Source organism: Passer montanus, unplaced genomic scaffold, assembly GCF_014805655.1.
Source record: "Passer montanus isolate IOZ18808 unplaced genomic scaffold, ASM1480565v1 scaffold14, whole genome shotgun sequence".
NCBI classification, from domain to species: domain Eukaryota; kingdom Metazoa; phylum Chordata; class Aves; order Passeriformes; family Passeridae; genus Passer; species Passer montanus.
Window position 1 is genome coordinate 626,001 of NW_024360941.1, and position 13,917 is coordinate 639,917.

The 13,917-nt window shown below is 37.9% G+C and overlaps 1 protein-coding gene across 4 annotated transcripts in view; it reads right to left on the reverse strand.

Moving 5' to 3' along the window:
• The window catches only part of SH3D19 (SH3 domain containing 19), an 82,027-nt gene that overhangs the window by 29,952 nt on the left and 38,158 nt on the right, over positions 1-13,917 (reverse strand). For 2 of the 4 annotated variants that reach the window (XM_039699849.1, XM_039699850.1), the window contains 6 exons: positions 12,903-12,943; positions 6,375-6,415; positions 5,440-5,482; positions 4,078-4,225; positions 3,647-3,848; positions 2,088-3,086 (listed from right to left, as the gene is read on the reverse strand). In XM_039699849.1, coding sequence (XP_039555783.1) covers positions 2,088-3,086; positions 3,647-3,848; positions 4,078-4,225; positions 5,440-5,482; positions 6,375-6,390 — 1,408 coding nt within the window. In that variant the 5' untranslated portion in view covers positions 6,391-6,415; positions 12,903-12,943. The remainder of the gene's footprint in view (positions 1-2,087; positions 3,087-3,646; positions 3,849-4,077; positions 4,226-5,439; positions 5,483-6,374; positions 6,416-12,902; positions 12,944-13,917) is intronic. The other 2 variants (XM_039699848.1, XM_039699847.1) reach the window with 2 other exon arrangements.

Consider the following 13,917-nt stretch of genomic DNA (forward strand, 5'->3'; position numbering starts at 1 on the left):
TTTCCTTTTTGTACATTTTCAAAATGTAAATATTCTCTTTTCTTGCCTACTACTTAGAACAGGTACATTTTCCTTCTATTTGCTACCTTTATTAATCAAAATAAAATGACTGAAACAACAAAACTTTACCCTAAATGGCTTTTCCTCCAAAACCATCCACATGTACAGTGTCTATTCCATGACTCCAGTCTCCAGACACAATGATCATGCCTCTGTTCCCTAGACACCATCAGCCATACAGTTTCTTGACATAAGTACAAAATACCTCTCCAGTCACCCTGTACTACTGCCTCCTTTCAGTTTTGGTGACATTTTTGCCATGTTCCTGGAATCTGTCAGTCCAAGAAAAAATGGATTTGTTGAAATATTCACCTCTCCTGCAGGATCCTTTGTTGCCTTATTTTCGTTGCTTACGTAAGTTCTCCTGAGAACTGTATGTCTGCATATACCAATCTTAACGATTTAAAACTTTAAGAGAACTTTCTACATCTGCCTTGGGGCTTTTATGACAATACAGAGGAGAAACAATAACAAAATGGAACTTCATCTGACAATATAATTCACGAACTGTGAAGAAACTGCATTTGATAATAATCATTAATATTGATTTACCATGACAACTACACAGCATCTACACCTCTCTTTTGTGAAAGTTAAGATGATAAATGATGTGCGGGGGGTTAACCCTGGCTGGATGTCAGGTGCCCCCCAAAGGTACTCTATCACTCCACTACTCCAATGAACAGGGAGAGAAAATGTAACAAAATGCTCTTGGGTCAAGATAAGAGCAGGGAGAGATCACTCACCAGCTGCCATCACGGCAAAACAGATTTGTCTTGGGGAAACATTACTTGTATTACCAGTCAAATCAGAGAAGGGTAATGAGAAATAAATCCGAATCTTAACAACACCTACTCCCACCCCTCCCTTCTTTCCAGTCTCAGCTCCACTCATAATTTTCTCATCTCCTCCCTGAAGCAGCACAGGGTGATGAAAACAGGGGCTGTGGTCAGTTCATCACATGTTGTCTCTGCCACTCCTTCCTCTTCAGTGCAGAACTTTCCACACTCTTCCCCTACTTCAGCATGGGATCCCTCCCACCCTGTCAGACATGGGGGAAACTTCTGGCAGCTGCTCAGAAAAGGCACCCTGTAGCTCCCCCAATATCAAACTCTGCCCAAGCAAACCTAACAGATGAGGCTAACAAAAAAAACCTGAAAGTCGTAGCCACTTCCTTAAATGAGCATTTTGTATGACACACCCTCTGCTTTAAAACAGAACTCTCCCTGGATTGCAATGGGGCTGGTGAACTAAACTAGACGTATTGAATATTAAGAGGGCAAAACCTATTGCTATAAAATGTAATGACAGCCCAACACCCACCTGTTTCTTAAACTACCTAAAAACAGCACTAAAAAAATTGACCCCAAGTGTCTAATAGTATCAAACAATGTTTATGAAAGGAATGTAGTTCTAGTAATTGATCTGTCCACATGAATTAATTATTTCCATTTATTAAAAAAAGTCTGAAGCTGAAACTGTGTGACAAGAATGCTGTCACATGACAAGACCAGACAGAAGATAGGACAGAGAAAATAAGTAGGCATTGGTGAGATGGACAGACCACCCAGCATGTTTGATCATGAGTGTTTCTATATGCCACAAACACTGCTCCTTCTTCAGATGACTAGGTTTCTACCATAGAACTTGAGGCACTCACATAAATTAGTCACATTAGATGGTGAGAGATACGCGGTCCCAAGCTCCCCAGAGAGAGCTGTTACACATTCTGGAGGTGACACCTAGCATATAAGATCAAGTCTTTTATCATTGTTTTAGTAATCACATAATATATCCAGCAGACAAGTTCTGAGATATATATATAGCCTTGAAACATCCTAAGTCTTAAAATCCATGTAACTTTATATAGTAAATCCATGTAACTTTATATAGTGATCTGGGCATAACAGAAAGCCAAAAGTTTCTTACACACACATAAACCCCAACAAGACAGGTAGATGTAACTCACACAGGATACACCTGCAAAGAATAACCATACTGACAGTTTTAAAAAATTTTCTTCTTACCTGCTGCTGCTTCAGAACTGATGCTATCTTTAACTACACAGGATGGACTCAGGGGCAAAACATCATCATCAAAACTGATCAGATCTCCTTCCACATCTAATTTATTTTGCAAAGCAGGTACTGAGGAGTTGGCTGCAGGGGACAATTCCCCCAGAGACTTTAAAACCTTGTCTTGGGCAGATACAGAAGGCCGTGGAGGAGCAGCAACTGGTTTTAGTGAGGCCAAAGAAAGGGCAGGATTTTCTGAGTAACATGACTTTTTAGGAACAAGAGGCCTGGGAGCAGGAACAGGAAATCTCTTTTGTCCATCGCTGTTTTCTGCAACTGATCCGCTCCTTGCATCAAGAAAATCACTACTGCTACTTTTAACAAGGCTGGGTTTTGGCTTCTTTGGCAGTTCAGGTTTGGTTACAACACTGCTCCCAACTACTTCAGGTTGAGACTGCAATTCCTTGGAAGCTGTTGATTTGCTTTCAGTCCATGCATCCCACTCTTCTGAAACTCTGCCTAGCCCCGGCTTTGGAGCAATCACTGGCTTCTTCGTGGCAACAGATCTTGGAACAAATGAACGAGGGGCAATTTCTGGCTTTTTTGATAATCCTGAGGTATCACTAGTGCCTTGGGTTTCAAAAACTTTGATCCTTGAAACAATACTATTTTGGCTCCTTTCTGTACTCATGCTGTCCATCACCAAGTGATTGTCTAGTAAACTGTCTTCATCTAGAAGAGGTGACTGCTGAACTGGAGGTTGCTGCTGTTTTGCATTAGACTGGTTCACTTCTTCTCCACTGTCTATCTTAGTTTCAGTACTTTTGACCACAGGTCTGAGATTGCTTCTTGATCTTGGCTTTGGCACAGGACATATCACAGCATTGGGATTTTCTTGGCTCCTCTGACCTTCAGGATTTTCAAAGACTATTAAAGGATTCTCATTTTCTGCAGGAGACTTACTCAGAAGAGTTGCAGGAGGCCTAGGAGGTTTAAGAGGACTCTGCCCTGCTAACAGAAAAGAAAAGGTTTTACTTATCTGTTCCAGAACATTTAATTTGTGTTATTTTTTGACTGCCATCAGGATGGTAAACACGATGGCTTTCATTGGGAACTCTACTAGTGCTTGTAAAAACACAGTTCTGTTCCTAAAAAGATGAATGGAAAAATATACAAACTTTTGGAATAAGCCGAAGATTGCTGAAATGTATGGTATCTACAAGTTGAGTTCAAAAGCTCCTGTTAACTTGCAGCATTGAGATGCATGCAAACAAAATCCAGGCTGAAGACGACAGTAGCTTCCCCAACTCAGATACGATATCTGAGCTCCTATGGCCCCAAAGTTTTGACTGTCATTTTGGCCGAATTGAACAAAACTTTCAAGATTCAATGATACTCTGAATGCAATAGCAGCTTTTCAGAAGAAAGAATTTTTACAGAAATTTAGAGTAGTAATAATTCACAGAAATTTAACTGTTATTCATATTAAATGCTGCACAGACCAACAATAAAGTGCATCTTCAGAAGACAGAGTAAGGTTTTCATGACAGAGAAATCCAAAACAGCCTCACCTCGACAGCCTGCAGATTCCCAGCGTGGAGGCACACTAGTTTTTACATTACTTCCTGGCAAATGGCTGATTAGTTCCTCTGGGAAGTCAGTTTGTGTTGCAGAAGTAGTGGTATGTCTAGGAGCAGCAGCATTATTGTTATTTGTAGTATTGACTTGCACTTGATTGATTTCTTTTATCACCTGCTCGTATGAAGGTGGAAGCTAGAAAATAGAGAGATAAATATTAAGGTACATCCAGATATGATACTTTAAAAAAAATTGGTATATGAATTAAAAAATACTAAATTAACATATACAGAGGAAAAGAACACTGTCATAGTCTTCTATTCAATGTGATGAAAGTCTGAGCAAGCAAAAATTGTTCTTGTCTAACCTAATGAGCTTTTTACCTTTGTAAATCAAAAAATGCCTCATGTAAATTCATGCTCACCTCAGCTGGAAGATGCTCATTTCTCCTCCACTGAGCATGAGATGAAGCAGAAGGGAATCCTAATCCTTGAGGAGTGACAGGACTTGCACCTGGAAACCAGGAGGATGGCCGGAGGGGTTCAGCAGCAACTATTGTAATTTCAGGACGCCTGGAAACGAAGGCAAAGGGGAATAATTACCTCAAACATTTACAAATAAACAGCCCAAGTTTTTCCTGGAACAGGAAATAAAAATATCACAGGTCTTTTTGATTTAACAAAATGTGTTTTTCCATGATTTCAAAGCAACTTACCTGACCTTTCTAACAAACACTTAGGCTTCTATTCAAAGCTCCTAATTAAATGCCTTAGCCAAAAAGTAGGTTTACTGGTTTCAGTGAAATAATTCAAATGCTTAAAGTCCTTAAACAGAAGTGTAACTCAATTAGATGGCAGAAGTCTTAGTCTTCACAGGATAATGAGAACTAATCATGTGTTTGCCCTTAGCCAGCTACAATCTGAAAACAGCAGGGCAATTAAAACTGCTTCTTGGCTGGATACCCAAAAACTTGTCTATCCTCAAACCCCAAGGGAAACCTCCCAGGGTGCTGAAGTGGGGCAAAGCAAGCCCCACAAGGCCTTTGGGACAGGGCCTATCTCCTTCCATCACCCAGCACTACAGAGACTTCCATGACAGTGAAGGACCACAGGTTTGTGTCCTGGTTTACCACTGTACCTGCTCTTTCAGAGCATCAGCTGCAGGGCTGGTCTGTGCTCCCAGGCCATGGTCCCTGCAGCACCACTGATCCATCCACAATCTCACACACTTCCACTTTGAAAAGGGACTTTTGTGAGCAGATAAAGCATCTGCTTACAGAAGCTTCTGTCTGCTGACAAAAATAAAGCTGCAGAAGCATAACTTCTAAAACTATTTTAAAAACAATTTTAAAAAAGAAGGGTACAGTTCCTTCACATCTAAAATAATGGCAGACTCAGTTCACCAGCCATCCAGGTTAGTGACCTCCTTTCTCAATACCCTTTGAGAAACTGAAAGGAGGCATGAAAGTGTGCTTATTTTCGTTGTGAAGTGATCCCGTACATAGATGTCAGGAAAATAAAACAGCTCCACAGAGGTTTGATGGTTGGTTGCATTCTCCTTTTGAGGACACATACAAAAGTTGATGAGAGAACTCCTCAAACTCTTAACCTATCGTGCTTAAAAATCAAAGGATTTCCATTTTTTTCCAAGTCTACTCTAAACATACTAAGCATAGAGCCAAGGAAAAAAATAAACTAGAGGAGAAAGCCATAAAATGTAATACTGTGACACAATCTAACAAGTTTTACAGTAACACCTAATTGCAATATAAATAAGAGCATCATACCTTCTGTCCCTCTGTTGATCACTATGGCTAGAGGTCCGAGAAGCTATTTAAAGAAAGGAAACAAAAGTTTTGAAGAGGTTAAAATATACTGTCACAGCAATATGAGGATAATAGCAGAGCCTTTACCAATACACTATCAATGAAATGCAAAACATAGAGCATCTGATCCTAAACACCAGATTTTAAGACTGGCCAAGGTTAAAAAAAATATTTGTACTAAATATGAGAAATTTTTAACATAGTCAGAGTGTAGTCTCATAATCATTTAAAGTCTCTCTATGTCCAAGTTACCACCAAGACAGATGGTCCTTTCCCCTGTCTTCTCCACTTCCAAACCTTCCTATATTCTGCATTGTGGGGACCCAAGAGCTGAAACTTCTTTTCCTTTCATTAAAATGATACATGGATTAAACAAAAGGAACTGTCAAACATATCAGGCTTTTCATTTTGATGGATAATTTCTGAGATGTGCTCTTCAATCTTATTTAATGTCTTTCTGTTTGTTTTATAGAAGGGAAAAGTACTAAGGCACAGAACCTAAAAAGATATTTCACTCTACTTCATGTAAAAAGAAAACATTAAATGTTCCTAGCTAGATATTTGCTAAAGTTTAAATCACTTGTGGATTAAGAGTCAGAAACTTTTTTTTTTCAAATCATGTGTTTTAAGCTACATAAAATAAGCAAATCCTGACCTCTTAATTTTTCTGGTTTTGCCATATTTACATTCAAATATTTTTTTTTCAATGGCCACATTGCATTTGCATTTGGATTTCTTTAGAGAGAAAAACAAATTATCCAAGGAAAATTTTTTTTGCACAGCAAGTGCAATTTAAGGGAGTGGTAGCATCTTATTGTGCAACATGACAGCATCATTAGCCAAAATCAGCAAAGCATACTTGATTGGAGAGTTGCAGAGTGTTGTGTCAGACATACCTCTTCGACAGGGCATTTTGGATGTGCACTATTCATGAGTGCTAGAGGAAAAAAAGAAGGGGTTACAGAAGACAAAGAGGAGGTAAAGGAGAACAAACCAAGGCTTCAGAGTGCCAGAAGCCATGATCAAATGGGTTAGTCATGCAAGGATAGTGCATGTGCCAGTGCTGTAAAGGGATAACTGTAATGTCTATTCACAACACTATTTATTTCACTTTTTTATTTCCTAAAAAAAAGAAAATAAAAGTACATTTTATTTCTAGCCGATTGCCAATTTTAACAGTGGCTGTTTAGAAGTTTTCCTTGCAATAAATTAACCATGAAGAATAAAACTGAACATGGAAATGTCCACTGTATGGCTCAACAAGTAAACACAGTGGGAATGAGGACAGGGAAATCAAATCTTTTTGAATGCTTTTTCTAGTTTAAAATTGTCCTTTATTTGGGTCCGCCTTTTCTCCCCTTCAAAAGTAATAATTTACACTGAGGACTTGATACAGATGCAAAGAAGTTGGGATTCCCTACCACAGAGGTACAGGCAGACAGGTTGATCCCAACAAGAGGCATATCTCAAATTATTTCACATCTAAATCAATTCTGTAATAACTGTCTGACTAAGTAAATAAACACTTCATCTTCACTTCCCTCTTCAGAGATGTCAGCATAGCACTATCTAACACACAGGTTAGAGGAAAAAACCCCAAAACCAATCAAATCCAAGATCACTTCTGCAAAGATGATGGAAGAAAGTGTCTTTTTGGTAAATGCGGTCAATGCACCTGCCTGGGGTATAGCCCGAATCCAATGATAAAGGCAGGAGAAGTAAAACCTAATTAATGGGGAAGGTAAAACTGAATTAATAAACCTGTCACCTCACTTCACTATTCCTTAATTTCTGGATAAATTATACAAGCCCTTTCTCCCTGTGAGACTCTAAATGTGCTTCTATTTATCAAAGTTATTAAACAGGAAAAACCTAAAAAAAAGCCTGAAAGACCTTTTTCCTTTCTTAACATAGGCAAAAAAAATCCAATGAGGTATCTATGTAATTTATCAAGCTCCAAAATTCAAGTAAACAAATCAACTCTCTTGAAAACAAAACAATTAAAATATTTATATAAAAAATAACTTTACTAGCTGATATATAAATATATAAACATGTCTCCTTAGGAGAACTAATGTCCAAGCCATCATATATATTTTCAGGATGTACTCATTTTTCTGGGAAAAAAATATCTCTCAAGCATTAATGGAATCAAGTTACTTCCATGTGTATAAACATTTTATCTAAACATTTATTTTTTGATGACACTGACAAAGGTCTTCTCTTCTTCTGTCAACATCTCACTTTTGCAGTCATATTATTTTACAACCACACTTTTAGAACATATCTTGTTTTGGAAGCTCTTAAGAGGATTTAAATTCACAGTAGAAACAGAGATGAAAGCTACTGCATCTTCTGCTCTCAGGTGTTCCACAAATGCTAGGGAAAAAAAATTACAAACTTTCTAAATAATCCTTGTCCCCAGACTTGCACAGCTTTTATTACTTCACTATTTCTAAGAAATTAATTTTAATTAAAAAGTACATGAAAAAATACATGAATTGTTAAAATATACCTTACTTAAGGTATATTTGTTAAAAAAATATACCTTACTTAAAAAAAAAAACACAAGAGAAAAACCAGCAGCCATTTTTCTAGCCTTGTGGTCTTTTGAGCCTTTAAGTCCATTCTTCTTTCCCTTTGGGGATTGTCTTGAGGAAGCATACTATTAATTTTCCCATCAGAAAAATCCAGATTTCAAATTAGGACAGTTTTAAGATTTAAAAAAACCTCTCTTCCATCAGGGGAGTCAATGGAAATGCATTTCAGTGCTGCTTTATACACTGACAACTGAAAACAGTTGGTTTCTCAACTTTAACAATAAGAAATGCTCAGGGTGAGAATCACTAACATTTCCAGAAGCTTATGCTTAGGGGTATGTAAGTAAAACAAGCAAAGTAGTTTCAGAAGGGGAAGGACAGGAAAATATCAGTGCATAAAAACCTCACTTTTTAATCTTATAACTTTATTGGTCTTGTGAGGGGAAAAAAAAAAATCAAATCAACTCATACCATTGTCAGTATGGTTTATTTCTGTTAGTGTCAATGAGGCACTTTATTAGCCAGTGTCAATGAGGGATCTAAATGTGTTTAACCTTTTACAGCATAAAGGGTTAATGGTAATACTGTAAATAGAGGGCAGATCTACTGTAATATTGTAATAGAGGGCAGAGTGACTTATAGATTTCTCTTTTGTACATAGTTCTTAGAAGAACTATTTAGTGGTCTTTATCCTATTCTTTTTAAACATGTGGAGGCAGAGTGTATCCTATTTGTGCTGCATACTTATGTTTCAAATTTTTTCTCGACTGTTTCTTCTCAGGGTCCTACTTTTCAAGCATAATTAATATGCCATTTGTATTTGAAACATACATATGGTGCAGGGGGCATTTTGAGCTTTGGGATCGAAACACTCGACTGTTTCTTCTCAGGGTCCTACTTTTCAAGCATAATTAATATGTCATTTGTATTTGAAATACATACATATGTTGCAGGGGGCATTTTAAGCTTTGGGATCGAAACATCTGTGTAAGTACAACCACCATTACATCTCAAACCCATAAACTTCGATGCTACAGACAAGCTGGTGGCAACTTTGAGCCTTTAGAAGACAGCTGGGATAGAAATTACAGTCTTTTGGGAAACCTTTTAAGGCAATACAAAGACAACTGAAGTTATCAAGGATTTGCTCAGAGATAAGGTTCTGTTGTGGGCACTGAGTGCTTCCACAATGTACACACTGCATAACAATATTTGTGTGCTTCCATTAGCAAAACTGTATGAAACACTGAACAGTTTTGTCATTGCAGAGTGTTTTAAAAGCAAGTTTAATTTTGCATTAAAGACCATAACAATATTTGTGTGCTTCCATTAGCAAAACTGTATGAAACACTGAACGGTTTTGTCATTGCAGAGTGTTTTTTAAAATCAAATTTAATTTTGCATTAAAGATTGGAAAGATAGCTTCAAACAGGCCAAGCCTTTCTACAGCAAGGACATGTGCTAATATTTAAAAACACACCTTCTTTCAATGCTTTCTAAAACCACATTAGACATTTCTTCCAAACCTATGAAATATGGAGACTATTAGACTAAGAAATCATTTGTTTCACTATATAGATGATTAGGAATAAAGGTTATTCATTACAGTATTACAAGGAAAGCCTCAAGAGTGGACAAACACTCCCTCCCTTACCTACAAAATAATGCAGTTTGAAGAACTGACAGAATGCTCCCACGGAACAGGCCATGCTTGTGGTTTTTGAAATATCAAACGTGTTACATGACTGCAGAGATCCTTCTTCAGGGAACACTAAAATGATCAGATAATCCTCAAGCCAACACCAGAAAAAAGAGCCTTGATTTCACCCAACATCTGATTAGACTACTTCTGTATGAAATGGTTGTGAAGAAAAGATGCGGAGGTTCAAACTAATTGGAATTTTCATGGATCTCTGCAATAAGAGGAAAAAAGAGCCTTGATTTCACCCAACATCTGATTAGACTACTTCTGTACGAAATAGTTGTGAAGAAAAGATGCAGAGGTTCAAACTAATTGGAATTTTTCATTCATCTCTGCAGTAAGACAGTTTTCTCCCAAACTGTTTCTTGGCACAAGGGGGAGGTCTTGCTCCTTTTCTGGTTCTGTTTCCAGGCACCTCAAGGAAATATTAGATTGTCTGACATTACAGCTGGGCTGATTTAATGCCTGAATGTAGCTAAAGAGATGGTAATGCCCAATTCCCCTTCCAAACATGGTTTTTGATTCCCCTTGAGGGAATGCTAGCACTCATGCGACTCCACACCCAGTTCACAGTGATAAAAAAATAACCACTGTCTGCACAGTTTTTGTCTCACTTTACCTCCCTGAACCTGCTTATCTTGGGCTCAGACCACCAGCAGCACAGGGGAAGGAACATGCCACCCCCAACAGCAGTCTCTTTCCTGCCTCTGTTTCCTGGCTCCAACGCTTCTCTGTGCAACTTCAGGGAGGGAACTGATAGAATAATAAACTAGGGGGGTTACAGGGATTCTTCTTCCCGCCCCCAGGGTGGTTACAGGAATTCTTCTTCCCACCCCACCTCTGTACCTTTTTCCACAGCTGATCTGACTGTTAGGCACTATAGAGGCTGACATTGCTGCTGAATAAAATCTTTGTAACTGCATCCTTAGAGCAAGTCCATAGTTTCACTCATATTTGACAATCATAATTTATGAAGGCACTTCACTCCTTCCTACACCTTTCATTGGGCTGTGTGTTCCTGCCTCTGCACCATTCCCTGCATTATGCCAGCCCAAATGTTTGTGCAGATGGGGAAGAAAATGAGGTCACAGAATTGATCTGGTTGGAAAAAAGTGGGAGCCAAAAGAACCTAGGAAGCCCCCAAGCAAAACAAACAGAATGAAAAACAAACAAAACCCACAGCCAAAAATGGCTGCAAACCTGCCAAATGGAAAGCCATAGCTTCAGAGTGCACACAAGCTGTTACACATCCTTCATTCAGCCATGTATTTACTTAGGACAGAATGAGAATAGAACAAGCCCACAGGTTCTTCTAACATTTTAGGATAAGAGACTGGCTTCTGTAGCCCTAGCTTCCCAACAACAGACTGGACTGGAAGAGTGGAGAAGTGAGTGAAAACACTGTTCCCCTTTGTCTCACTACTGCAGCATTTGGCTTGCCTCTTTCCCCTTTCTTTGCCATTCTTTGTGCACATTGCTGTGCTAGCATCGATGGAAGCAGCTTCACTGATTTCAGTGGAAGCTGGATAAGAGTGGTGTGTCCAGGCCTGAGACCATCATTAAAGATCCTGGGGTAACTTCTGAGGAGTTGAGATCAAAAGATCCTGAGCAAATCTCATGTTCATATGATTGCTTCCTTCAGGTTATGTGTGGTTCACTTTTCTGAATCATATGGAGCAGTCAAAGAACTGAAAATGACACTGTTTCTACCTGGAATTGTGGTCAGGGCACCAAAGGAAAATAAACCTTCTTTCTCTCTGGTCACAAGAAATGGAGAGCCTTATCGAAACAAAATGATATACAGCATTGTCCACAGGTGGGTAAGTTGAAACCCTGTACTTACCATGTTTCTTCAAAATTTGAGAGTAAGAGCCCAATCAGGGAGTAGGAAAGACAGATTTCTAACTCTGTTAGGGAAATACACTTGTCCAGAGAATATCATACTTTTTCCAGATTAATGGCAAGGGGAGTTAGGAATTATTCAGTCTCCATTGTAATATAGGTCCACCCTAACAGCACTGGGTAATAGCATACAAAAAACTGTAGTTTCATACACAATGCCTTGCTATGTACATGGATATTATTTTGCTAGCTTATTATCTGAATAATTCACATGGTACGTATATTTCATCATAGTTATTCACATGTTGATAAGTAAGTACCACAAGCCACAGCTTCTTGACTGGATTTTTATGTGATTATGCCTCAAAACAAAGAATCACTTGCTACTGAATTTTCAAAAACAGATATCAAATGCTTAATGATCTCGTAGATGATTTCTCAGTTTGGAAAGGTACTGGGGCTTAGGCGGTATGAATCAATTTCTGACTTCAACACAAAAGGCCCTCTGTGATCTGGTGCTCTCTGTTTTCCAGTTTCCATCTGTGGCAGCAACAGCACAAATAAATTGCTGCATTTTAAGGACAGCATCATGCAGACTAGCTCTGAGTAAAGCTTTCATGATGCCCTTTCACTACCTCCAAACTAATCCACACTAATGAGTCCTTGACTAATAGGTCCAGTAGAAACAAATCAGTACTACATACACTAATTTATTTTTCCCCATAGCAGAATCCTGAGGGTTGTTTCATTAATATGAAATTAAAGTAATGGATAGAAAAGAAATAAAACTGAAAAGGGGAAGAAAGTAACAGCATAAAATACTTTGCAAGATGCATCTAAATAAACTCTCTGCTTGGGAACATCATGAGCAGGGAAAGGGGAAAAGAACTTAAATGCTGAAATCAGGGAAGAAGAGTTTGAACTGTCATTCAAGATTTATAAACAATCTTTTATTTTCCAAAACAAGCCCAGTACGGGAGTCTAATTCTGTCCCCAGTACAGCGAATAAGCAGTTGCTGGAGATTTTTACTAGAACTAAACAATCTTCTATTTTGTCAAAAGAACTAAAAATTTGGCACATCTCTTGGGCACAAGCTCTTCAGAGAAGGATCACATCTGTGCACAGATGCATTAGTGCATAAATAAGAAAATGTTAGCAACTGCAAAGAAGGAACAAAAATATGGTCTAAAAAGAAAGAGAAAGAAATTACAGCCCCTAAGCTTACTGCTTACTTATTTACAGCTACTTTGTTTTTGCATACTAAGTTAAACAGTTACTAAAAATAAAGATGTAGCAATCTTACAACATCACAGTTCTCAAAAAGGAAAAGTAAACTTACATCTCTTGATTGCCGCTCTTATGGATGACAAGGGTCCTTGGCTTATGGAAGAAAAAAGAATTATTAAAACATGGTTAATGTCTCAAAGAGAAAACAATTAAGTAGCACCATGCAAGAATTCCCCATATAATGTAAAAGATTTGCCAAACCTATTTTTTCCGCTGCATTGTTATCTTACAGAAATTTGTCCAAAACTCCTGCACTATAAAACCATACCCAACCCCTTTTAATGAAAACCAGGTTACAGCTTGGCTTCAAAACTCTGCAAAGATAGAAAGCCAATTATTAAATCCATTATGTCTCTCAATTCTGTCTTGAAGTTCACATTCTGTCTCATGTGGGCGTGCATATTCACAGATTGCAAGTATTTAATTAATTATATTCTCATAAATAAATAAAATTTACACAGTGAAGTAAAAGCCTACAAACCTTTGCTAAATATTTTTAACAATTACTTAACAACTTGTCTTCCCTTCCAGATGAGATAACATTTTTCAGTAATAACTTAGTGGGTGGGGTTAGGAAGACAACATGACCAAATATTTGTTGATATGCAGGGACAGAACAATGTTTCCTTTTGCCAACTCATCTGTTTTCTTAGTAAGACTAAGATTTCTGATGCCTCTCCTCTGAATGTTCTATTTAAGAGATACAGCAGCCCCTACTATTTCTGCAGCTAAAATCAAATCTAATTTGGGATTACCACTTTCAGAAATGGTGCAATTTGAAGAATATGGTATTAATATTCTTCCACTTTGTGCTAAGCTGCAGAGGAATCAAAACAACACAAACAAACCAACCAACCAACCAGTTCAGAAAAGAAGGGTTTTTTCTCTTTTAAATGCAAGAGATAAAGAATATTTATTGGTGAGAAGCCTCTGGAAGTGCTGAATAGACTTTTTAAAGGCTGAAAATAAACAGACTATGTCTGGTTCAAATTAATACAACATCTTAACAACAAAACAGAGGTATACTAATCAAGCCTTTTCCAGAAACATTCCAACACCAGACTCAA